This window comes from Lissotriton vulgaris, chromosome 6 (assembly GCF_964263255.1).
Source record: "Lissotriton vulgaris chromosome 6, aLisVul1.2, whole genome shotgun sequence".
NCBI lineage: Eukaryota > Metazoa > Chordata > Amphibia > Caudata > Salamandridae > Lissotriton > Lissotriton vulgaris.
Genome location: NC_141694.1, coordinates 500,972,433 through 500,999,864, shown reverse-complemented (window position 1 = coordinate 500,999,864; position 27,432 = coordinate 500,972,433). Strand labels below are relative to the sequence as shown.

At 42.5% G+C, this 27,432-nt stretch overlaps 1 protein-coding gene across 1 annotated transcript in view; it reads left to right on the top strand.

The window, feature by feature from the left end:
* LOC147707491 (CD109 antigen-like) overlaps positions 1-27,432 on the top strand; it is an 871,995-nt gene that overhangs the window by 207,941 nt on the left and 636,622 nt on the right. The window contains exons 4-7 of the mRNA XM_086926508.1: positions 4,880-5,110; positions 5,256-5,381; positions 12,765-12,804; positions 19,593-19,677. Coding sequence (XP_086782634.1) covers positions 4,880-5,110; positions 5,256-5,381; positions 12,765-12,804; positions 19,593-19,677 — 482 coding nt within the window. The remainder of the gene's footprint in view (positions 1-4,879; positions 5,111-5,255; positions 5,382-12,764; positions 12,805-19,592; positions 19,678-27,432) is intronic.

The window sequence follows — 27,432 nt, the reverse complement described above, 5'->3', positions numbered from 1 at the left end:
CTTCTTAGAGAACGTCAGGACTCGTCCCATAGCATAGTCTCTCTCGTCTCTATCAAACTTCTCTTGTTTGCGTGTACGTATCTTTTGCTCATATTTTTCCAGGCGTTTTTTCATCTGGGCTCTCAATTGCTCCTGTTCTTCCTTGTCCTCGTTGGTTGCTAGCTCTGCCTCCATGGTTTCGATTTCCTTGAGGACTTTGTCTCTGTCGCTCCAGGCGAATTGTACTAGGATTTCTAGCATCCCCTCACAGGATTTCGCAATGTGTGCTGCCCAGGTTTCGAGAAGCTGTGGGTCTGGATGTTCATATGCCGGAATTGTAAATATCCGCAATCCTCGTGGCACTCTTTTCACTTCGATGTAACCTTGGAGTGATGTGCCTTCCCACCACTTTCGAAGCTCCCGTTCATAAAGTTTCTCAAGTTTGGCGAATCGTGTAGCCAACTGGCTGGGAGCACTGGTTGTCTTTGTTTTGGTTGCCGGCTGAGCAGTAACATCCGGATTTTTATTTTTAAACATTCCTGTCGCCAGATCGCACATCACTCCAAGGTTACATCGAAGTGAAAAGAGTGCCACGAGGATTGCGGATATTTACAATTCCGGCATATGAACATCCAGACCCACAGCTTCTCGAAACCTGGGCAGCACACATTGCGAAATCCTGTGAGGGGATGCTAGAAATCCTAGTACAATTCGCCTGGAGCGACAGAGACAAAGTCCTCAAGGAAATCGAAACCATGGAGGCAGAGCTAGCAACCAACGAGGACAAGGAAGAACAGGAGCAATTGAGAGCCCAGATGAAAAAACGCCTGGAAAAATATGAGCAAAAGATACGTACACGCAAACAAGAGAAGTTTGATAGAGACGAGAGAGACTATGCTATGGGACGAGTCCTGACGTTCTCTAAGAAGTACGATCAGACACGGAAGGATCTATTGAGGAACAAAGCTGCAGGTGCGTCTGCACCAATTAATGTAGAGACATCGGAATCAGAGGTCACTGAAGGTGAACAGTCCGGAGATGAAACAGGAGTCTTGCCCCAAACTGAGGATACCCCTTTTCAAACGGAGGTACAAGTGATGCGCTTAACCTGGCTGAGGGGGGGAAAGAACAAACCCCCAGAATACCAAGAAGGAAAACCAGACGAGGCGGTCGCAGGTGGCAGAGGAAGAGGAAGAGCCACGGACGCGGCGCCCCGTGCGCGCAGGACGCGACCCAAAAGGGGATCCAGATGGTAGACTCTGCAACTACAAAGGATAACCTCACTATTATCAACCTTTCTGAAAGGGAACTTTCACCAGCAGAGGAATCAGTCCTTAAATTGGGACTATCTTTTTGCCCGGACAGTAACCTTGAATACACACAGACCAGGATCGACTTTTTTCAATTCATTAGAAGACTTCGCCTGCACAAATTCTTTAAAACCAAACCAACATCGGATGAAGCCAAGATAATTCGATCCCGATACAAAGACACTGACCTACTGAAAGTGAATGAGTTGACCACTTTGGAACTGTTGGAAGAATTGCGTCTGGAGAGCGCAGCAGATTCGATACCCGCACCATCAGACAGCCTGACCCAGAGATTACAGGCGGTGGATATCGAACAGGAGGCTCCTACTAGTGGACTCAAATTAAAATCCAGGTTTGTTCCACCCACACAGACCGACATGATTGACACTTTTTCAGAACTGGTCATTAGGGATCTTAGACGCATGCGATTACATCAGAAACCCTGTGGACGTCAACCAAATTTAACTATTACACAACGATTAGCCATAAAGACCTTGGCGGATGACACATCAATAATCTGTAAACCCTCAGATAAAGGGGGCAATGTTGTCATACTCTCACGAGCAGAGTACGTCCAAGAAGCAATGCGTCAGTTGCAGGACAAGTCTTGCTATGAATTGACTACCAAACAAAGATACCAATCCAGTATCGTAGAACTGCATGGACTATTGAAAAAATGGCATGATAAACAGATGCTTGACATTGAAGAGTATCTCTTCTTGAAAACCACACACCCCATCACCCCCACCTTTTATTACTTACCCAAAGTACATAAAAGGATGGACAAACCACCAGGGCGCCCAATTATTTCATCAATGGGCAGCCTAACTGAGAATCTGTCCAAATTTCTGGACTATTTCCTGTTTGAAATGGTTTTGAGTCTAAAGTCCTATATCCGAGACACAGCGGACTTCATCCAAAAGATCGAAGCAATCGAGTGGCAACCAGGCTATACTCTATTGACCCTTGACATTACAAGTCTCTACACGAGCATCGAACATGCACATGGAATGCAGGCGATAAAGTATTTCCTAGAGAAAAGACCACTGAAATATGCCCAACATAACGTTATGCTGATGGAGCTAATTGCATTCTGTTTATTTAACAACATCTTTTTATTTCAGGATGATTTGTTTAGACAGCTGTCTGGTACCGCCATGGGTTCCTGCTTCGCCCCCAGCTACGCGAATTTATTCGTGGGCTGGTGGGAGGAGCAGGAGGCCTGGGGCCCCGACAGACGACAGTGGTCAGACCGTATCGTCGCATGGTATCGTTATATTGACGATTTGTGTATAGTATGGAAGGGTTCTGTTGAGACTGCCTGGCAATATGTCAAAGTGTTAAATGATAACAATTGTAACCTCACCTTTACTGGCCATGCTAGTGTGAGTGAGGCTGTGTATCTTGATCTGAAAATTGAAGTGGTGGACAATAAGATTCAGACCTCCCTCTATAGGAAGCCCACGGCAGGGAATAGCACGCTACACGCGTCAAGCAATCACCCTCAGAAACTTATCAGGAGCATACCTTATGGAGAGCTCCTGCGGTTAAAAAGGAATTGCTCTGCAAATGACGACTTTGAACGTGTAGCCCGAGATAGCATCGACAGATTCGAAGCCAGGGGGTATAACAGGCAGATGTTATGCAAAACATTAGACAGAGTAAGGACACTACCCAGACAGACTCTGTTCAAAAAGAATAACAACCCCTCAAATGATACTAATAAATTCAGGATGATAACACCATATTCCCAAGACTGTCAAGACTTGAGAAACATCCTGAGAAGACATTGGCACATATTGCAGAAAGACAACATTATTGGGAATGATATCCCCAAAAATCCCCTCATCACCTTTAGAAGAGCACGTTCGCTGAGGGATACCTTGGTACATAGTCACTTGTCACCAATCCCCACACGTACAGGGAAACTGAGGGATGTAAAAGGGTTTTTCCCTTGTGGCCGTTGTAAGGCCTGTGCCAATAGTAAAAGGGTTTTTTCTTACGAACTGGTGGGCTGTAAAAAGAAGAGGAAGATCAATCAATTTCTTACCTGTTCTTCCCCATTTGCAGTTTATTGCCTCCTCTGCCCTTGTGGGCTTAGATACATAGGCAGCACGATCAACCCCGTGAAATTGCGTATTCTAGAACATATGCGAGCCATAGTCAACAGAGACTTTACATACCCGGTCGCAAGACATTTTTCAATTAAACACAAGAGCGACCGGAATCTGTTGCAATACTTTTGCTTAGACGCAATTTCTGAAAACATCAGGGGCGGGGATAAACTACAGAAACTTCGTAGGTTGGAATCCCGGTATATTATAGACTGCCAGACTAAGGCCCCTTTGGGACTCAACAGTGGGGAGGAACTTACTGTGCATTTAGGGAGTTAAATAGCCAATATTGCAGTATCCGTAGTGGGGACTATCTTGATGATATTACAGCTTGAGGATTCTAGTTTCCACAATTTTTTCTTTCTGTGTATTGGGGTGCTCTAGGATGAATTAAGAGCTTTTTCACTATCATGGCACCATACATATGACAATTGTACACTCTTGGTAACTTCTGGATTATGGTTTAATTTTTAACCTTGGGTAAACTTTTTGTTAATCAACATTCAACACTGTTGGGGATTGAATCAAGACATTGGGTTTTTGGAAATCTAAAAGGCAACCTTCGAGTTGCCACAAGCCGATCCACGGCGAGATCACTGTCCATTACCCACTGCATTTAGGAGAGGGTTATTTGCCGATCCACGGCACAATTGTGTTGCTAAACTACACGTTAAGAAATATGAGTAGTTTGTATATTTTGTTTGATACTCACTAAACTAATGTGTTTTATTTTCATTTATGCTAATACAGTGATTTTATGTACTAGCAAAATGGCGCTTCTGCGTCAGTCCTCTCTCTATACCAACCAACATGTGTTGTTTGTAATGTTGAAATAAAAATGGCGCCAGTACGCGCATTTCGATGTAAACATTGAGGAAGGGAGCGTTGCTTCCGAAACGCGTCTGTTGTGCGAGTAAAGCTGCCAATAACGAAATCCCCACGAGTGCTGTCGTTATTTTTCACCCGGGACCGGGAGGGAGTGAGCTTGTATGTTTCCAGCGCGAAGCTCTGACGCGCCTTGACCTGCACCCGCTGCGAGAGTGCCTCCGTAATTTGGAGCAGTGAGCTTGGATATATATATATATATATATATTTTTTTTTTTTTTAACTTAAACTATAATTTTTAATAATTCTAAAAATAACAATCCAATCCGTGAGTTTCGTGTTAAATACATACAATTGTTGTGCATTTGAGTTTCGAAGTAGTTGATATTTTTTAATCTACGAATTCTCGGAGATTCTAATCTAAACCTTTCCTCAGTTTGAATTGTATTCTAGAATAAGCTCATCATGTAGGTTTATAGTTTTGATATTGAGCGAAGCTTCGTTTCCATGCACCTGTCTTAAATCTAGCATTTGGGAATGTATTGCTTTGTAACGTAAAGATCATATTTTCAGATTATTTAACTATCAAACATGGGACAGACACACTGGTAGATGATTGAAGGTGATTGTTGACGGTTGTTTGTTTTTCAGCTGCCAATGAACACTGTTGCTGGTGGGCGTGCATTGCACGTGAAAGGATATGTGGAAGACCAGATTGTATTCTCTAACAGTGCCTCACTGGAATTTCAAAGCAAAGGCTGCTTTGTCTTCATCCAGACTGACAAGTCCAAGTATAAACCAGGACAAGAAGTGAAGATGCGAATCCTAACAGTGTTGTTGGATTTGAAACCGTATGAAACTTCTTTAAATATACATATTCGGGTAGGTTGGCGGTAGAAATGGTCTATGCATTTATGCTTATATCTGATTCAAAATTGTGTGTGATTGATGTATGACAATCCCTAGATGTATGAAACCAAGCACCTGCATTTTATGAGGCGGTGCACTCAATCTATTTCTTTTCCAGGATCCACGAGGAAATCTTATTGAGCAGTGGTTGGAAGAGCAAACTGATTTGGGTGTTGTTTCTCAAACCTTTCAATTATCTGAACATCCGCCACTTGGTGATTGGTCCATAGATGTACAAGTAAATGTAAGTTTTAATACATTTTTTTAATGTTTTTTGTAATTTGTACACAGTTTTATAAAACACAAAAACATTTGGTTTTGCAATGGGGGAGTCAGTAGCCAGTCCATACAGTAGATGCAGACAATGCAAGCCCTTTTTCCCCCCAACTGAAACAACCCACGCCTGGATGCGCCCACCAAAAATATTTAAATAGAAAATTTCCACCAGAATATTCTGTCTCTTGTCTTCAAATGGGTTATATCCACCTCTCACTGTCAGCGATCAGTCTGAAGAACTCAAACCACAGCAAATCCTCATTCGAGTCCCAAAGTTCATAACTTTGCTCATTAAACATATTATACCATGCTATTTCACATGTTCTTCCCATCTACGAGTGAAGCCATCTTCTATACTTAAATGATACAGTGTTGATTCAGGGTTCCAGGCCTCTACTAGTAAACCATATTCCACAATGGTAGAAAATATTATTTGAACACAGGGTGGGCCGATGTAGGGGTTGGTTAGCCATGACTCTCAGAAAATCTATTTCAGTTACAATTAAAGATCTCTCAAATTTAGATATTTGACCTTCATTTTTTTCCTCATTCCGACTGGATTAATGCCCTTCCCAAAGCACCCCCATACCAAACAAATGAATGCACTTGTGTCCTGATTAGTTTTACATACAGATGCCACTTCACAAGATGGGTCAAATGCCTAATTTCCCAATTTCTCTATCTTTCAAAATTGACAGGAAGCTGATATCTGGGCTATTTAAAAGAAAATCTTTGAAACCTACGACAAATTGCGTCACGGTCAGACAGGATTCCACCTGGGACTAGAAACAGTTAGTTATGATTTTAACTATTGATAATCCTAGAGGTTGATCGTCGGTGTCAATTCATTTGTCTTGCTAAACCTCTCAATCATCAACTGCTCATTGATGTACTCTGATCGATGTATATCATGCCCTAAAGGAATGGTGTGAGTTGTTAAGTGATTTCATTTTATTTAAATCTTGAAAATGGCACATTTTGACCTGAAGTTCGAATTTATTCAATTTATAATCTGTCAGTAAATCACAATTACTTTGATTTGCTGGATCTGTGCAGTTACCAAAAACTAGAGGATAGTTTGCCCCCTTCGACTACTCACATGATCTATGACTGGCCATAGTACTGAAAACTTTTAACATCTGTAGATATGATGAATGCCATGTTGATCACAGTGTCAGTGCCAATGGTTTAGAATGAGGCAGTGCTTGTCCCTGTACTAAACCAGTCCAATCTGGAAGCCAGTTTATTCTCTTCCTGTGGCCCAATCTTTCAGTTGCTCTTTCTTTCAAAATTGACAGACTATGTGTTCTGGACTATTAAAAATAAAAATTGAAGTCTATGACAACTTTCATCTTTGTCAAATCTGATTCCACCTGGAAATGGTAGAAGTTAGTTGTGGTTTTGACTTTGCTAATCATATATGCTGATAGTCCATATCACTGCATTTATGTAAAGCTTTCCACAGCTAGCTGCTCACTGATATATATACTTCACAAAGTAAGTAACCAAAACCTTTCAGTATTCTCTATGTAATTATTTCCTAATGAAGAAAGTGTATATAAAGTGCTAATCTCTTTGAGTCATCTAGCAGACATCTAAAGATAACTGCTGTTTTGCAATGAAGTTGTTGAAACGAGGACGGTGATTTTTCAGCCCATCCTCCGTGAGTTGATTCATCCTTTTGGTTTAATTTCGGCCCACTGCGCACTCATAGTCTGAGTTTCCCTTTCTTTGAACGCCGCTTTTAATTTCCGTTTATTGAATTCCCAGATGCATACATTGATGTGATTTCCCCCTGAAGTCGTGTTTGACTTGGTTTCCCTGCCTCATGACCCATTTGTAACTTCGTGACTCACGGTAACTTCATTAATTTATATACTTTTCCACCGCCACTTACTTTAAAATTTTGGATCCTTTGGGACCAGTATTGAGTTTGATTCCTTTCATTTTTTCATGCTTTAGGGAGTATGCCCGCTTCCTTCCCCTGTCCTGAGGGAGACCCTCCCGTAAGGTCCTACTACTCCCTTTCGTGTTGTGGGGTCGAAACGTCGACAACTGGTCAGCCTGCCAGCTTCTACCCCGAGCGTGATTTTTACTGCAATTTTAGAAGCATGGTTTATCACAATTTATGAACATTTATTGTTTATTTGTCTGGCTCTGTTTTGAAGCCAGGATTTAAAATTGTTTTGATTAAGGTCACTTGACCTTCACTGTACCACTTCCCTAACCCTGCACTATTTCTTTTCACCGACACCCTCCTCCCCTCATCCTATGGGGCACTACTACTTTTTATGATCACAGCATGCATTGTGTGTACAATACACTGTGTTTTGGTGCATTGTGATTAAATAACAATGTCCCTTCAAGTTGATCTCATTTGTTTTCTATTTTTACACTAAGTTATAGCTATTGCATATTAACAGTGTTCTGGGACCCCTTCCCTTTGTACTGAAAAGCACCCAGGTCCCAGCGACACTCATTGGGTTTACCCTTTTGTTGTAAGACTGTCATGTAACTTAGCAGAAGCTGAAGCAATGTCAGCCTATATTGAACCTTTGTGTTAAAGTGGGGGAGATGGATATATTACTTTGCCTAACATCAAAAGAAGTCGTTTATACTCCTCGGGGAATATAGCATATCTTTATTTTATATTTTTGTCGATTTTTAGAGCATTAATTTTGCATAGCTTAAGAAGAAAATAGTCATTTGTAATGCATATTGTACTCATAATTTACTGTTGTGGTCATCTATAAAGTAGCCAGACAGTGCTACCATGGGGCAGACTCTCACCGGTGCAGATTTTGGCAATTAAGTGCCTGTGCCGAGCATCGGACACCACTGGGTCAAATTAAGCACTGTACCCATCCTGCATGAACCTTGGGCTTGAAAATTGTTTTGATTGATAATTTTCCCTGCAGATTCCCCATCCTTTAGATTATCCCCAGGTGCCAGACTGGATATGGATTATTTCTCAGCATAGTCGCTTACCATTGGTAGATGCAAAAAGAACAATTGATGGACAGAATGCTGCAAAATGTCAAACATTCATCCCAGTACAGAGATGTGGGCCTAAATCCATCGTTTTTTCCTCCCCGTGCCATGCCGTTTCAGTTCACACCCAGCCATATGCAAATTAGTCTTGACCGTGTTCCACATGGAACAGTCCAACCCGAACTGCCAGGTCAGGTCGTCCCTGGACTGGAAACAAGCATCCTGTGACTGGTAGGGGCATCAATCACCCTCTCATTAGCAAGGCTAGCTTGACTCCAGTGGCATGGAGAGAACGGGATCCACGTCTGGGCATAACCTTCCCACTCGGGGTGACAAATGCAGAAAGAATAATTGAGGGACAGAATGCTCCACAATGTCAAACATTCACCCCAGTACAGAGATCTGCGCCTACATCCATTGTTTGTTTGTCAGTCTTGACTATTCCCCTTGGGAACAGTCCAGCCCGAACTGCAGATTCTCCACCTTTATGTTATCCCCAGGTGCCAGATTGGATGTGGATGATTTCTCTGCAAAGGAGCTTCCCACTGGTAGATGGCATCATGTGGCTCTGCTTCGACTCTGCTCTGCCACAGAAGTGACAGCTGGAGACCTTGCACCCTACACTTCACTCCTTTGGCTGTAGCCGGGAGTTACACAGCTCTGCCCATTTTAATACACTCGCCGAATTCGATTTTTAAAAATTGTATTTTAAATTGTATTTCACCTCTGCTGACAACCACGAGCATTTTCGCCGTATTTTCATTCTTTTCCGACCCTTTTTAGCCCATTAGGCTGCTGAGGGAGTTGGGGGCTTGGAGGTGGCTGGCAAATTAGAGCGGTCATCTTGGGTTGGATTGGAGGCTGGTTGGTGCTCTAGACAAGGGGGAGCAAGTTAGTGACACGCGCTGTAGCGCATAAATTGAGAAGTCCTTCCCTCCGCGCAGCGGACGCGTTAGCGGTCGCGCCGAAGGAGCGCCTAAGGAAAGCCCGTCTGTGCCCGTCCGTGCCAGGACGGGCCCAGGGGCCGGGAGGATGGAAGCGACTCCTGGTTTGGGAGCAGGTAGAATCACGTTTTGTAGAGACCAGCTATTGAGGTTCCGAGATGACCCCGCAGTTCCCTGTCCCCATGTGTTACTCCCCTTGGAGGTAATGATTCCCTGTCCTCTCTGTAAAGGTTTGCTGGGCCCGCAGGAACTGGGTACTTCGTTACTCCCTAAGCCCAAAAAATACTCTTTACTTCTCATTAATTGCCGTTCACCCCCAAAACATGCACATGAAATCCGCATGATATTGGAGGAGCGTGAGCCAGATGTCCTGTTCCTCACGGAAACGTGGTTAACCGAGGCCTCTGACCCGGACTTAGTCTGTGCCCTCCTCCCGGGTTTCGTAATCTGTAGGAATGACCGGCAGATTGGACGAGGAGGTGGGGTGGCAATTATATATCGAAACTCTTTTAGGTGCCGTATCTCTGAGAGCCCGCTCGCTGACTGCGAGAGCCTCTCGTTTGTATTAACCTTTTCCTCCACATGTTCCCTTTCAGGGATTGTGGTGTACAGGCCTCCAGGAACACACACGAGTTTCTGCGACAATCTTCATGATAAAATCACCCATATCATCAGTAGCGCCCCCAATTTCTCAATCTTGGGAGATTTTAACATACATTTAGACGATCCATCTGCCCCTTCTTCGCAAGCTTTATTGGAAGGACTGGGGATGCTGCAACTCAAACAAATTGTAGCGGGACCTACCCATTTGGCAGGGCATCTAATTGATCATTTCTTTACTAATCTGGATGAGATTATTTGGGATGAGTCACTCTTTTTCCCTTGGTCAGACCATGCGCTGCTATCTTTCACTTGGACCCCGGCCGATGTCAGCCGTCCGACCACAACCTCTAAGAGATTGGGGCGTATTTGGTCGAGACTCCCCTAAGAGGAATGGCTATCCATAATAAATAAATCTCCCCCTCCCTTATGTGCCAATCCTATCGCAGCGAATGAGGCGCTCAACAGGTGGCTAGAGGCCTCTCTCGATCCCATCCTGCCTGTAAATGAGATTAATCATCGCACCGGCGGGAATAAACTGCCTTGGTACTCCACTGATGTGAAGGATCTTAAACGGAGCTGCAAGAGGGCGGAAAGAAAGTGGAGAAAGAACTTCTCCCTCGAGAATAAAAATGAGTATAGGATGGTTCTCAGGGATCATAAGAAGAACCTTAAAATGGCACAATCATCCTATTACCAAGGAAAAATTGCTGATGCCGCCAATTCACCCAGGGAAATTTTTAAAATCTTTAAATCTCTAGTTACTCCACCATGTCCGTCTATTGAGGTAAATGATCCCCAGAAACGGTGCACCGAATTGGCCCACTTCTTCGCCAAGAAGGTTGCCAACATATACTCAGCTTTTCCACCCCCACGTGTCACCGAGTCCACGATCCCTCCCTCTGGACCGACCACCCTCACGAAACTCGAGTCCTTTCCGCCACTAGATCTACCTACGGCTGAAGGGCTCCTCGGGAACCTTAAATCTGGCTCCCCCTCTGACATTGCCCCGCCTTCAGTTTTAAAACAGGCCTCTGACATGGTTGTTCCTGTTATCAAGGATGTTATTAACTCCTCTCTGGCGGCAGGTGTAGTTCCCCCTCGGTGGAAGCAGGCCAGTGTCAAAGGTCTGCTAAAAAAACCTAGCCTTGATCCAGAAGAATGGTCCAATTATAGACCTATCTCTCTCCTGCCAGGGGTTAGTAAAATTGCAGAGAAATATGTCAACCGCATACTATCAACATTTATTGAGGATGAGGGCGCCTTGCATGTCACCCAAACGGGTTTTAGAACAAGGCATGGAACTGAGACTGCTCTGGTCGCAGTAGTGGAGGAGGCAAGGAAAATTGTGGATGGAGGAGGCTGCGCTGCGGTGGTCCTTTTGGACCTTAGCGCAGCCTTCGATACTGTAAACCACACACTCCTTCTCCAGCGGTTGCGGGAGGTTGGCATTGTGGGGACCGCCCTTAATTGGTTTCGGTCCTTCCTTGCTAACATATCCTTTGCAGTTTTTGAGGAGGAAGCAGCATCCAAACAATTCCCACTGCATTACGGCGTTCCCCAGGGATCCTCATTGAGCCCGACCCTATTTAATAGCTATATGAGGCCCCTGGCTAATGAGGTCCTTCCCTGGGGAATCCAATTGGTCACCTACACCGACGATAAGCAGTTGGTGGTTTCCCTGGCTAGGGCAGATGCTGTGGATTCCGGGGTCAATAACCTTTCCCCGTGTCTCACCAAGGTCCTCGATTGGATGGACGCCTCTTTTCTGAAACTTAACGGTTCAAAAACAGAGATTATGATGCTGGGATATAAGGCCCCCATCAATCTTGACGCTTGGTGACCCATATGTTTGGGTCCGCCCCCTCCCCCGAAGGAGCAAATTAAAAGTCTGTGGGTGTGGCTTGATCCCACCTTTAGTTTTCAAGTTCAAGCCCGTAAGGTCGCCGCTACCTGTTACGGTCTTCTGAAGATCCTACGGAAGGTCCTGACCGTTCTTCCGTTCGAGGCAAGATGGATCCTGGTTCAGTCCTTGATCCTCTCGCGGCTTGACTATGCGAACGCGGTCTACTTGGGGGCACCATTAGGGGCCATTAAGATACTCCAGTCAGCCCAGAACTGTGCAGCCCGAATGCTTATGGATGTCCCTAAACACAGCTCGGCAAAGACGGCCATCCGGGCTCTACACTGGTTACCTGTTCAGGAAAGGATCCAGTTTAAGGCCTTGTGTATGGCCCATAAATCAATAATCAACAAGGGCCCTGCCATTCTGTGCCCTCTCCTGAGGCACCATCAAGGGCCCAGAGCTCTTAGATCCAACCACCTCAATTTTCTTTCTGTCCCGAGGATCAAGCGTTCTCGTACAGGGGGCCGACGTTTTGCAGTACAGGCAGCAAAAAGTTGGAATCAGCTGCCCGATTACCTGCGGCTTGAGCCTAATCATTTACAGTTTAGAAAGCGGCTGAAGACCTTCTTGTTCTGCTGAGTGATTTGTCTGAGATGGGTCTAAAGCGCTGGGATGCCCCCGGGTAGCCAGCGCTATACAAATCTGTACTCATTCATTCATTCAGTTCCATATAAGCCCCTCCTAAGCATGTTGACATCAGTTCCTTTCTTTATGCCTTTTATGTGAATACAGTCAACTCCTAACTTTTCCTCTTTAATTAGTTATTTCTTGAAAGTTTGCTCCAGTATGCAATGATTAACAACAATATTTAGTTCTTATTGACATTCATACTGTTGGTATGTGGCTTTGACCTTATGTGTTAGACTATTCAAATTGTCATTTAATACTCTGTTCTCTTTTTTTCCCCCAGAAACAAAATCACTATCAAACATTTACAGTGATGGAATATGGCAAGTATTTACCGATTTACAATTTTTTTAATGATTTCAAAATTCTAAAGACTGGCATTTGTGAAGCATTGAACTTCAATGTAGTTCCACAGAAAATTACAAATAAGTATGAAGTCATTGCTGGTTGTCAATATTGTGTATTATAGTATTCTGTTATTCCATATCAATCAAACATTCGTGTAAAACTAGGTAAAACCATTTACAGTCAGACAAAAATAAACAATACAACACAGGGTCAAGTGTGTAGACAGTCTTGAAAGTGGTCAGGCTCCTTGACCATAAATATTGTTTTTTAACAAGGAGTATATGCTGATTATTTTTGCTTGCTTGGTGAAGGTCTTACATGGATTCTCATATATTTCATCTGCATTACAAAGAACTTCTATAGTAATCTAACTGTAAAATCACCATATGGGAGGTAAATGGAAGTGAGAGGGGTTCTTTCTACATAGATGAAAAGGACTGCTCAAAATATATTTGTCCTCTGAAGAATTACATCTATTGGAGGCCCTGAAAAGAGGGAGGGTAATAAGGACACTGAACCCACAAACAAGAAGGTGGAAGGGAGACACGGGTGTGGACACTAGGGGAGCTGTAGGATTGGTCAGAGCGACACATGCCGTTTCCCCAAAATCTCAACCACGCATATGCCTCAACCATGCATATGCCTTAACCACACATAAGCGTGATTAAGGCAGTGCCTGGTATAAATGCGGGGATGGGCCATCCCAGGAGCAGAAAGGATCGGGTGAGGTTGTGATGAGGTAAGTGGGGCTGAGTTTCCTTGGGGGTGAGGGTAGTTTTTAGGGCTTGGGGGTTCAGGGTAGTGTTTAGGGCTCAGTGGGGTCAGGATAGTGTTTAGTGCTTGGGGTGTCGGGGTTAGTGTTCAGGGCTCAGAGGGGGTCAGGTAGTGTTTAGGGCTCGAGGGTTGGGGTAGTGATTAGGGCTCAGGGTGGGGGGTTGGGGTTTGATATTTTCCATGCATCCCTTTACAAGTCATGCCTTTCACTCAAAAATGCATGGTAATGGCATGCATGGTAAAGGCATGCTTTGTAAAAGCAAGCTTGGTAAAGGAATGCGTTATTTATACACATTTGTTGTTGGGGCCCCTTAGCAGAGGCTCACGTGGTTTAGCCATGCGTGCCTCTGTTATACAACCACATTGAAAAGCATGTTAGAGATTTCTCTTTGACCTTAACTAGGTGTGCAAGTGTGATTTCAAGGATGTAAACACCCAACCTCTACCTTTCCGGGCACTAGGGCCCTGAGTAGTATTCCTTTTACTGCACCCACACAGCAAGTGGCCACTGGATTTGACTCATTGCTATTTAGAGTATATTATTTTCAAACAATTGTACAGCATTGTGTGGAATATTATTCCCCTACATGGAGCATGTCCAGTGGATATTTATCTCCTTTAGGAGTACTGTCTGCTCACCGTGGATGGTTGAAATGTATACATTCTTTCCTCTGCATCCAAACCTAGTATTAGTTTATGAAGTCAGAAGAATCATCAATCTGAAGAGAAGTGTGTTGTGGTCAATAGCAGTCCAGTGTCTCACTGCTGTTCACTGTGCACATTCTTCCATTGGCACATATGCTATACCATCATCCGGTCCAATTCCAAATATATTGTGACTGCGCAAATTCACCCAGAACGCAGATAAACATTCTGAAATTATAGCATCTATCGCTGTAATAAAGAAAAACACTTTATTTGCCTGAACGGAACGAAAGCACAAATTCTGATACAAGAAGCATGAGACCACAATATACATTTTTTCGCGGCTACAGTCCCACCTGATTACAGTAGAAAGAAGCATTGGTATAGCTAATAGGTCTCGCCTTCGGGACCTTGTCAGTGTTTAGCCAGAGCTATTGGCTTGGTCAATTTCTTTAAACTATACTGTAGAGCATTGTGACTGCTGTGCAGCCTGTTAAATAATTATAATAAAAAAGGTGTTATAAGCATTTTTGTTACCTTATATTTAACATTGAAGACATTATGTACAACTGAACAACCCTATTAAAGCAAACATTGGTAAATGAATTAGGTTTCGCCTATTTGATTAAAAATAAGCTTGTTGTAAGTTTAAGCTTGCTGAGTACTTGAACAATGTAAGTTACAGAGAGTCTGAAAAAGTGTTAAGCCTTGTTTTTGTACAAAAAGGCAATATATTGTACTGTTACTAGTGGTATAGTGCAAATATGTTATAGCAAACTTTTGAAAAATTAAATGAAAGAGGGAAACAATAGAATTCATTGATGTAATAGCAATATTATGCGTTTAGAGGAGTTTTGACAACTTTTGTTCCTGGTGCCACTGCTTCTGCTGCCCCATTCAAATCATGCCTGCAAAAAAATTGCATTTGTGGCTGCCTGCTTAGTAGTAAAATATAGCAATATTTGATGTTTAACGGAGTCTTGACAACTTTTTGCCCCAGTGCCACTGCACCTGCTGCACCATTCAAATCATGACTACATTGCCTGTAAAGTAACTGCACTTGTGACTGCCTGTTAAGTAGTAAAATATTGCAATATTTGGTACTTAGAGGGGTTCCTAGAGCTTTGAGCCCCGGTGCCATTGCACCTGCCGCACCAGTGAAATCATGATCCTATTGCATGCTAGATAAATAAACTTGTGACTGCCTTATTTTGTAGTAAAATTTAGCAACATTTTGGGTTTGGTGGGGGCCATAGAGCTTTTGGCCCCAGTGCCACTGCCCCTGCTGCACCATTCAAATCAAGTACCTTTAAACTGCAATGTAACTGCAGTTGTGACTGCCTGCTTAGTAGTTTAATGTAGCAATATTATATGTTTAGAGGAGCTCTGACAACTTCTGGTCCTGCTGCTACTGCACCTGCTATACCATTTAAATCATGCTTCTACCCCACCATCAACATGAAAACAGTTTTTACAGTTAAGTTGGTGCACTTGAAACCTTTTTTGTAACTCAGCTGTGATGTTACACCTATAGTGCTGGCTATTAAAAGAAACAATCCCACATCTGCGCAGCTAACACAGCTTTTCCACATGCACATGTGGGGCAAAACCTGCATCATGGGCTGTACATGCTACCTAAAGACAAACGTCCTCAGCTCCTATACTCCTAGCGAGTGGCAGCTTTAAACTTATATTTTTACAAAAAACAATTTATGCTAAAGTCCATTCAGAAATAGCTAAGAATGTAATTCTCGCCATCTATAGATTATTATATGAAATAGAAACCAATGAACACATTTCATTTAATGGAACATAAAATGCCAAAAGCCCTTTGTAATAGTAGCACACTTTTTCATTAACTTTTAATCACACACTTCTATTAGCTAATCCCTTCAATCCAGTTGGCTGAACCGTTTTCTCTTTGACAAGAAAATGCTGTTGTCTTACACCTTATTTTCTCAAGGAAGAGGTGAGCAATTGACCCACTCTAGAGCATTGCCTAACAAAGTGTGGTATTTTATTTTGATCCAATTGGAACTGGAGTGTGCTGTCTTTGAAAGAAGTTGTGAGAGAAAGCTGAACAGGATTGAAAAGAGAATAGAGAAATTCCAATCTTCCTGGTAAAGGACTAGCTGCATTCTGACCTTCAGTTACAATGGTTTTCACATCATGACTATAGTGACCCTGCTTGTTACAGAAATGTTCTCCTAAAGCTAGAAAAATGTGGAGGATTCTAGGTAGAGCGACAGCTGCATCTGCTTGGAAGAAAATGAAAACAACCCACGCTGATTGGACTTTTAGCTCCACTTCTGGCAAATGGAAGTGGCAAAAGCCTGTTTTTCTTGGTATTTCTTAGATATATATGTCCTTTGTGTCAATGAAGCCTCGCCTCATAGAGTAGGGACACTTGAAGCAAAACCGGGGAAGATGTTTGAAACTTTTTTAGAAAATATGGAACTTTGAGAATTCTGATCTCTGGTGACAGTAACAAGATGCCAAACTTACCAGAAGAAAATGTATCTGCAGAGGATATATTTTTAATGATTTCGTTTTTTTGCATATTTTCAACACAATGTAGAAGCTATCACAGGTCCCTAAAAAAGATGTATTCAGTCTTGTGGAGCCTGATCAACCTTGACTACCATCCTTACCGACTAATGATTTTCGACCTCCAGATTAGTTTCCAAATGTAAAGGTATAACCTTCTATTGGAATGAACCACTGCTCCTTTGCTGACCTCACCGAAACAGGAGTCAGGTGGAATGAGTGTAATAGCTCTGTTCCTCCATAATATATGACTGCACAGACCCAATAGCCAGTATTCAACCTCTCCCTCCCTATCATCAGTCAGCCATGGACGCTGTCTATGGCCTAGCCAACCACACCGGAATGGCTTGTTTTTGCTCTATTCTATACATTTCCATCATTTTTGTAACATTTCATTATTTCAAAATTGCCTTATTTTTAAGGAAATTTGTTTGGAGCGTGAAGCCTGGTTCCTTAGGTCCCACAAAGCGACAACGGTCAATCAATGCGTATGAGGAGATGAACTGGTGTAAAGCCCCCCTACGTCTATATTTGCCCAAGAAAACTCCACTAGAATGTGGGGCCTAAATCTGAGACAAAGAATCTCTATTAAGGCATAGCGTCATGCCACCACAGACGTTAAAGGTTGGCATTCAAAGGTGGAGCTCAGGCAACAAAAAAACTACGGTCCTCATATTGTCCATATTCAGACCTTAGACAGCACAGATGTTAAAGCAAATTCTGTCCTTTGGATAGTCCGCAGGAGCAATCAACCCCCACCCCCGTATCTACCCTTTAGCCTTACACTCCCCATTTACCATCCCGAGCCAGTAACTCAACACCCCTCTGTGCAGAGATAAAACATGAAGTGGACAGTACTCTATAGCCTAGGTCCTTTAGCAGCAAACCTTTTGCCTGGGCAAGGTGGTCTCCTGGAGACAGATAATTTGTGGCTTGAGTGTGTTCAACTCCTCCCTTACCATCTACTGCTTGTGTGGTGACTTCATTCCATTAAGGTTCCACAACAGAATATGCAATTGCTGGCCAGGACACCTGCTATCGCCAGTCACTATCATTGATACTCAGACTCTGTGACATACCCCTCATCCATAGCTTTTGCTGCAATCAAACCCCAAGAAGAAATTGCTAGGTACTGATAAACACCTGTGTTCCCCTGCACTCCAGGTTACTCAATCTAGAATTTTCATTGCTTCCACCCAAAACACTGTGTCTTCACAACCCAACCCAAGTTAATGCCTCCTGGAAACCCCAACTTCCGCCACCCTACACCCTTGGTGGTTCCCATGATGGTGACCCAACCCTCCTCCTCTGAGCAATGCCCTAAAAGGAAAAGACCCAACACTCTCTCTCTCCCCCCTATGCCCCCGGGCAAGCCTAAAACTATGCTCCCTAGCACAGGTCAACCTTGGTCTAGACCCCCCCCCTCGAATGCACTAAGATGTAGCTGCCATCCAAAAAAGCTATAAGAAATGAAAAAAGATAAGAGTACGAAAAACCCCAGTGAAACTATAAAGCATGAGAAAAAAGATGATATTCGCATAGGAACAACTGAAAATGAGAAACACAGGGGAAGAGACAGTTACTGTTGCCCTCTTACCCCTCCCCTCAGCCCCCGAAGAAGAAATCCAAACATCAAAGACCCATTCCCCCTCCTTCAAAGGTCAAGTCAGTAACCAATGAAAACCATCCCAAGGAGAGACCCTTATACTAAAGGGGAAAGGGGGATCCACAATAAATGTTAAAAGCTTAAATCACAGCCTAAGCGGCTTAGTTGATGTGCTGCCACTTTGAACCTTCATGACAAAAAAAACGTATGGCCCTCCATTTGGATACACAGGGTTGCGGATTTCCGAAGAGAGACAGTGACCCCCAACTTCAAGAGCGCCGCGCCTCACTGCTGTTTAATGTCAACAATCGGAGCGGACAAAAAAGTCAACCCAGCAGGTTTAGGCAGGCGTCTTCAGAGTAGCAGTGCAGAAGATCACCGGTGGTCCATCGCTGGAACGAAGCAGAAAGTTGTAATCCGGCGGTCGGACCACTGCCACTGCGAGTCTGGCTGTCCATGGACCGCCAGACTCTTAATCAGCCCCTACGTTCTCTCCCTCACACTTTTAGAACCCGTTTTCATACATTTGCCATGGTTACACAAAGTTCCGCCCTTCATAAAATATTATGGGCAAGTATATCATAGATATTAATGGCATGCACATATTGCTGGAGAATGGTGTTATACATAAAATCGAATAAGAAAAATGTAGTACCTGAAAACCTACAAAGATGTAAGGGGTGTGAAGCAAGAAAATTGTCATTGATGAATGAGAAAGACTTCTGACCAAAGGATTTTAAAATGTCAATATAAATTAATAGATCTGCAGAGTAGAAAGACTTTTATATAAAATATTTCAATATACCACAGTGACCTAGCCCAGTACAAAATATGAAAAGTACCTCTCTACCACACCTAGTAGTTTATTTGCATTACATCTAATACCTGACGTTCTAGGAAGGAAGTGTATATCCCCCCAATCCATGTACTATCTTCAAATATTCTCCTTTCTGAGTTAAAATTGTTTTGCTTGTTTTCATGCTGTCGTTTTTCACAGTTTTCACAGATGGTGTTCACCTTAATTACTCTGTGCATCTTTACTTTATTTCTGTTTTAAGCAATCATTTTTTTCCTGCCCATATTTTGTAACAACGTTGAACAATGATTTAGCTACAAAATGTTAAATGAACATAACTATCTTTTTAAATGCGAAATGTATATATATTTTCATTTCTGTTTGATCTTTTTCAGTGTTGCCAAAGTTTGAAGTTATTTTAGCAACATCCTCTCATCTTTCGGTGAACAAACGTGAATTAACGGGGACCATCACTGCAAAGTAAATATTTAATTGGCAAAGTAAATGCTCTCATATTTTTAGTCTAATGTGTACATGAAAGTAATTCGTCTTTGTGCACACCTAACATGAGTGTCAATGTGTGCGTCTGTAGTTTGGGGGCACACACATTCCTTACTGGATTAAAACAAATTACTCATGGTTAAATTGTAACATTATGGTGACGTTACAAAACCTAGAAACCACTGAAATGGTGAGCAGTGGCGAGCCCTGAACCCAGAGAAATTGAGTCTCCCTGCTTCTGACAGTTTTTAGCGGGCTCTTGGTACCACCAGCTTTCCCTCTAGCCATGCCCTGATCCCAACCCCCATTTCCCTTTGGCCTTGTGCAGAAGGGTATGCAAAGATGTCTTGCACACAGCCATCATACGAACATAACTTCGCGAGATCTTTCTGTTTTATGTTAAATAGGTTATGTTCTGCTTTCTTATTTTTTGGCAGTTTTTTAACCTGTTTTTGGTTCTTAAACGCAGCATGCTAATGTAACCTTTTATGCAAATAGAAAACACGTTTCACAGTTCTGGGATGTCACCTAAATCCCAGGGTTAAGGAGTGTTGCCTTTCCCCTTATGTGGCCTCGAAGAACAGTCAAGATATGTAAATGGTTGTTGAACTCCTTGCACTGACTAATGGTGGCCAGTGCAAAATCTTTGTCACGAAAATCAGGTTGTGTCGGGTCTCAACCCCTTCTAAAACTACATGTTCAACTATGCTCAAACATATTGGTGCATTTTTGTATTTTATAATATTTCTTTATTGCATTTTCATGGATAGAACATCACCATAAAAAAACTAAGAGTTTTCACCGTAACATAAAACGTTACATGGCATGCATCGAGAAACAGTGGCACACAACTCGCATATCGGCTAGGCCTGACTATACCAATAAACGTCAACTAGGTTGCCCTGCAAGAGTCCAGGTACCTTTGGGGGTCGTGAAAGGCATCCAGACATATTAACGATAATACAACCTCAGCAAAGAACTTTTGCAGTTGGAGCAACATCACTGTTGCCGGGGGACCATACCAATTTGACAATGGCCCTGGGCTTGCGTCAGAGTGGTGGAAAGGGAGGGGGTGACTAGGGGTCCCAAAGGCTTCACCAATAACTGGATGCTCTACCCTCTGCCTAGGACTGGCCCCCAGCATCTGGGGCACCATGTCTGTTCTGTAGCTTTAGTACATACTTATGCCACAACGTGGCAGCGCCAATCTCGTTCGCCTCGCCTGTGAACATCCTGGTACATGACATCATCATCCGCCACTGCCCATTTGTGGCCGACTTCCAAGACATTGTTATCTGGCGTTTAAATAAAATCATGTCTAAATCCACGAACTTCATGAAATGCCTTTTTTTTGTCCAAACAGTTACCCCCAATAAACACAGTTAGAGGCCAACGGTGTCCCAACTACTTGAGATATAACCTCCATTACTTTTATGCACATCTGTGCTAGCACCAGGCACCCCCACACTATGTGGAGAAACGTTGTGTCAGGGTTTCTGCAGCACAGGCATTCAGTAGACAAGCGTTGGAACATCTTATGCACTTGGTGAGGTAGGCCCTGTGTAGGTAGTTAAATTGAATGAACTCCAGGCCGGTATTAATGCGCCACAATCACGTAACATACCCAAGTGCCATCTCTCACTGCTTGGTGGAGAAAACTACTCCCATATCCTCCTCCCATTTAGTCTTACTGTGCAAGGGCTGTGTATTAGGTGCATTTGACAGTGCCCCATATAACATGGTTACAGCTTTTCTGCCCATCCCGTGGGTAAGGACACATTGGAGCTCCTCATGATTTACTGGTTCCTGCTACCCCATCGTCCAAGTGTCACGCTCCTCCAAATAAACATGTTATGTGCCAGAGAAAGGCCCGCTCCCAGGCCCTGAGAAGCCTTCAAGTCAGGGAAGGGACTGAGAACCCCTCTGCATATAGGTCTTCCACCCTGCTAAGCTTGGTCTCCCGTAATGGTGTGGGGTCATGTGTTGCTAACAGGGTTCTTACACTTGGTACACTCCAGAGTCACTACTGCGGGATTACAGTGCCCAGTGGTGCCGGGATTGAATATATCTGTTCCAGAAGAGTCTTCCTACGCACGCTAACCCAAGTCCTCGCTGTGTGCTGCGCCTATCCAGCAACCAATTTAATATCTTAGTTCCCAGCAGCTAGCCTCAAATAGCCTTACTCTCAGCCATCGTATTGTCAGCCAACCATTTCTTTGGCCAATGCAGTTGGGCCGCAGCATAATCAAGTTCAAGGTCCTGCACACTCAGAATCTGTGCCGTCAAGGGACTCTGGTGCATGGCTGTTGAAACTCTTTCACAACCCTCCTCCCCAAACCAGTTCCGACAAGAGACCCCGTAACACATGGGCACTATTGGTAGGGCCATGAATAGGTACAGGAAACGAGGCAGAACCCGAAGGCCAGGGATTGGCATGCCGCTGTCCAAATGATAGACACTGACCCCAAGGTAGCAAACTTTTTCCATACTCCAGGGTAGATGCTCGGTCTGCAACCCCACCCATTCGGTTTGTTCTACAAGGGAAACAAGCAAGATTTATCTCAATTGATCTTGAGGCCAGTGATTTTCCCAAATTGCTCCAGTAGTTTGAACAAACCCAGCATTAAACGTCGGTGATTTCTGATGTATATATGGGCGTCAACTGTGTACAGGGATATTATATGCCAATCTATCACCATGTGCACACCCCAATCTGGGCCTCTTGTCCTCAGCAGGCATACTGGTGGTTCCATCGCTAGGGCAAATATAATGGGTGATATGGAGCAACCTTGTTTTCAGTAAAAAACTTTGTGGATATTGATTCTTAAAGGAATCAAGTCAGACGAATGTTTAGGGAACATAAAGTAAAAACAACTTTGAGTTATTTGTATAAAGGACTGTAATTGGATTTGGGATTGGAAGAGAATGTTGAGAAGATATGGGGAAAATGGCAAAGGAATACTGGAGTAAATTATAATGAAAAGCAATAAAAAAGGTATTTCAATGTCAGTTGTTCAAGGCTTAGAGGGCCAATTTTCATCCTATTGCCTTCTTTAAAGGTGGGATGCTGTATTTTACACCTCATTTTATAAAGAAAAGTTGCAGTATCAATAAACTGCCTGAAATGTGATCAGGAAGGGACCACATGTTCTTGTCCTGTCATGTATAGAGTCGTTTTGGAGAGGGGTGTTCCAGTTAGTAGGAAATAGAATTGGATTGAAAATGACCCCCTGTTAAGGATGGCTCTTATCAGATTAGCAGATGTTGAGAGAACAGTGCTCTTTATATTTATAGCCATGCTTTTGGCTCTCTCTCTGATTACTTCTTATTGGAAATGCTCCAATGCCCCAGGAGCCTTGACTGGGAAGGTAAAATGCAGAAGGTTAGTCAGAGGGAATCATGGTATCATGCCAAAGTCAATTGCATGCCTCAGTACTTTTGGAAATGAAAATCCTGGACAAGGGAGTAGCAGAGATCATGCTGTTTGGAATTTAAGGGAGAGAAGGGAAGGGCAAAAAAGCACTGTCACTTTATTGATTCTAAAGCACTTGGACGAAATTAACTATCAAGATATATATAAGTATCTCAGGATATGGGATGAACGGTCACCTTAAGCTCTATATATAAGAGATAGAAATAAGAAAAACTCTGGTGGTGTCTTCCAGGGAATGTATAAGTATTTAAAAAGAGTCTAATATGGGGCATGGTCACTATTAGAGTTAGGATCTGAATTTGTCGCTTTTTGCACTATGATGTTGACTTAGATGAACAAGGACGATTTGTACAGACATTATATTGGTTTGAATGTATGGGGGTTTAGAGAATTGAATTATAATAAATTGATTGAGATTGAAATTGGGTTATAGCAATTGCCTTTCAGTTCATGAGTTGGTATTGTATCTTGTAATGAATGAGCCTTCCCTGGGAATAATGTATTAAAATCAATAAAAAGACCCATCTCAATATGCAAGTACTGTTTGGTCCAGTGGTTTACAACTTCAACCACCGCCAAGTTCTTCATTTTACCAGCATTCTGTTTCATCCAGTGATCACTTATATACTCTACAACTTGCTCCAGTCAAAGATGGAACGATGTAGCCTTTGTAACCTCACCATCCTACTGGGTGATGAATTAAGTGTTGTGGGCATGGTGAGATGGTCACATACATATTAAAGTGGAGAAATGAGTCCAATGCATGCACAGAATTCATTTGTGATTACTTGCAAAAGCACAATCTCCCAGATTTCTTGGGATTCACACATACTATCAAACATTTGAATCTTGTATCATTTAGCAAACTTACACCTCTCTTTTTAACTCTCTGTTATGTCAAGTCTTTGACCGATATTTATCAGCTACATACTAGCGCACTTAACCTACCTCCAACTTGGCTCTGATCCTCTAAATGTCCTATTTGTTTAGGAGTGGTTTGTCTTTAACAGAGTGTAACTGGAAGTTAAGTAGAAACCAGTTGTGTTCTACCTTGATATAATGCTGTTGTTAAGAAGTCCAATAACTCATTTAAATTAGTTCAAAATACATTTTTAATGAGGGAACCTGCAGCTGTTAATCTTTCAATAGAATACCTGGTTTGGTTAGTAAAAAAATCACAGTTTTGAAAAGAGAATAACATAAATATAAGAAAGAGAAGGGCTGTGGAAAGTAATTATTAGTTAATGGTTCTAAAGAGGGTGATTAGTAGATTACTGTACTTTGAATTGACGCTGTTGGCGTAGGGTCAGTCCAACCATATCACCTGACTCAACTAACACATTGAAGGACTGAGAGTGATATTTTTTTTAACAAATTGTCCAGCTTTATTGGACTATCTCTAACTAAATTCCCATAAAATTCTCTTCAAAAGTGAGTGAGAAAATAATTGGTTTGGGCTTATCAATAATACACTCACATATATAATTACCTGTAGGATCTTCTGTAGACACGCTTTTTAAACATGTATTTCTTGTATGGCACCTACCATAGGTAATAAAAACTATAGCATACAATAAAACAATATAATCATTAAAAGTGATGCAGCCAATATTGTGATTTTATATTAAAAGAAGAGGTGCTTATGCTATCATCTTTGAGGAAAATGAACAGTGTTCACTGTTCTTCAATTTTTGTTCAGCCTGTTTTAAACTATGGTAAAACAACTATTCAAAATGATATCAATTGGATTAAAATACTGAATTTAGACCAGGCCTTCAGGAGGGGCTGAATCATCACTATCATATATAAATAGGATTATGCCTGTTCCTCTTCTGCAGCCACTGACATTCTAGAAGCAGAAGGACATGAAATGTTTCTCTTTCTGAATGCACAGTTGGTAGGGTTCATCCAGCAAGGTCCGTCCTGAATTCATTTAATGAAACTATTTCTCAAGCTTCTTTACATTTTATCCACTGTATTGTTCTCGGTCATTTCAATATTAACTGGGACATATTTTCTGAAACAGTCACTGGCGCTCTAAAACACATCATGTCCACGCTAGGGCTTTCTCAATGGATCATGAAGGACACTCATTGTGCGGTTCAATAAATTGACTTAGTGGTCTCCAACCTTAATTTATCCATGCTGGACCCCACTCCCTTGGTCTGGAAGGATCATCATTTAGTCCAGTTTAATTGGAATTCTTCCCATCAAGGTCCCTCAAGCAATTGTGAAACTCCTCACCATAAAAGACCATTCTCATAACAACGTACAGTTCACTATGATAAACAAAATACCACCTCTTCTGGGCTCCATTGATTCTGATATGCATGAAAATGAATGCTGACTGAGTTCTTCAGGGGAGAAACGTGCTCCTCTCCCAACTCTTATGTCAAGCAGGAAAAATATCTCTAGTCCTTGGATCAGTGAGGCCCCTCTACATGAGAAAAAAATATGCAAAAGAATAGAAAGGGCATTGAGGAAAAAACTAGAGTTCAGAATCCAAAGAACTGAATAAAAAGGCTTTGAAGAAATATGTAGGCATGATAACCTCCACAAAGAGGGAGTACTGCGAAGGCTGGATAGAAAGGACAGGGGATTAATCTAAAGAAAAGTTTAAGATTGCATAGGACTTTGCCGACCTGGCTGCCTACCCTAGTAGTAAGGCTCCATCGGTTGAGTGGTGGAAGCAACTAGTGCATTTTTTCACATACAAATTCTGTACATCCAGAATAGTCTATCGGCCACCTTGACTGCAGAAGTGGATGATGGTGACATTAATCTGAATTCCACTACCACATCTTGCTGTCTGCTGGAGTTAACACAATCTCCTTAGAAGATTCTAGATGTGCTATTCTAAATCTTAAGTCTCGTTTCTATGATGATCTGTGCCCCCCCCCCATCTATTTTGGTGTTGGGAGTTGATGTCATCAACCCAATCATGAATACGCTGCTGAATACATCGTTAGTCACTGCTACTGTGCCTTCCTGCTAGAAGAGGGCTAAAATTGTCCCTCTTGTGATCTTGATTTTCCAGGCTACTATAGGCTCATTTCCATTCTACATGAGCCTTCTAAGATAGTGGAAAAATGTGTGAACCGTCAGCTTTTTAACTACTTCGAGACCATCTGGCTACTTCATCCTAGCCAATCAGGCTTTAGGCCAAGGTACAGTACTGACACTGCCTTGTTGGAGGTCTCTGAACTGATTAAAAGCACTATAGATGCAGGCAGTAGGGCAGTCCTGTTATTGCTGGACCTGTCGGCTGCTTTCAACAAGGTTTCACTTGCCAGATTGCCATCATGCTTTCAGGAGGCTTGTAATGGGTGGTAATAAGGGTCTGTCAAGCAAAGTGGAAACCCACAATGGGTTGAACCAGGGGTGTCTTTTAGCCTCTCTCCTCTTTTCCTTGTACATCAATGATCTCCCGAGTCGGGTTGGGCTCCGTAGAGGTGATTGCCAAAACAAGTCCTGTGGAATTGAGCTGTCTGCTTTATGCAGACAATGCCATCCTACTGGTTTTAATTCCGATAGGTTTGCAAAGATGACCTAATGAGCTTGGTCAGTATTCTGATGATAACTTCCTAAAAATAAATATTTTACACAGTAAAATCATGGTTTTAAGGTCTCGGGATGTAGGATCAGGAAAAATATTAATAGTTTTTTAGGTAAAAATAAACTTCAGATTGTGATGCAATACACATATCTGGGTAGAATTTTCTCGAGTAAGTGCTCCAGCAATGAGCACATTGACCAGTACAGAAGTAAAGTTATTTCCCAGGCCTCCACACTTGGCAGCTTGTATAAATGCTGTGGGCAAAGACATTTTTGCACATGTTCTATCTGTTAATAAAATCAAAATCACTCCATTGTTGAGTTATGCTTGTGAATCTGTCGAGCTCAGCAATGGGTTTCTTTTGAAAAAGTGGAAGAGCGCTTTCGGCGCCTAATCTGTAATCTGAATTGTGCAGCAAGCATAGCGGCACTTCGGCTTGAGTTTTGGCTTCTCTCGACTCGTGTTTGCTGTGGCAGCATGTTTAAGGAGGGGAAATGTCTTATTGGAAAACAATGCAACTTCTATTCGGGCTGCACTAAGACATGAAATCTCTGACTGTCTGAAAGGGAAAAGTGTCATTTTTAGAAATTATGGGAAAGCTTTGGTCTTATTTGAAATCAAGGGGAGTGTTACATGTTCCCAACCAAAATATGCAGTGAAAGCTTTAATCAAAAAAACTATTTACGAAGTCAGTCGTAAGAGAGATATATCTTTGTGTTCATGGCACTTCAGAAACGATATAATA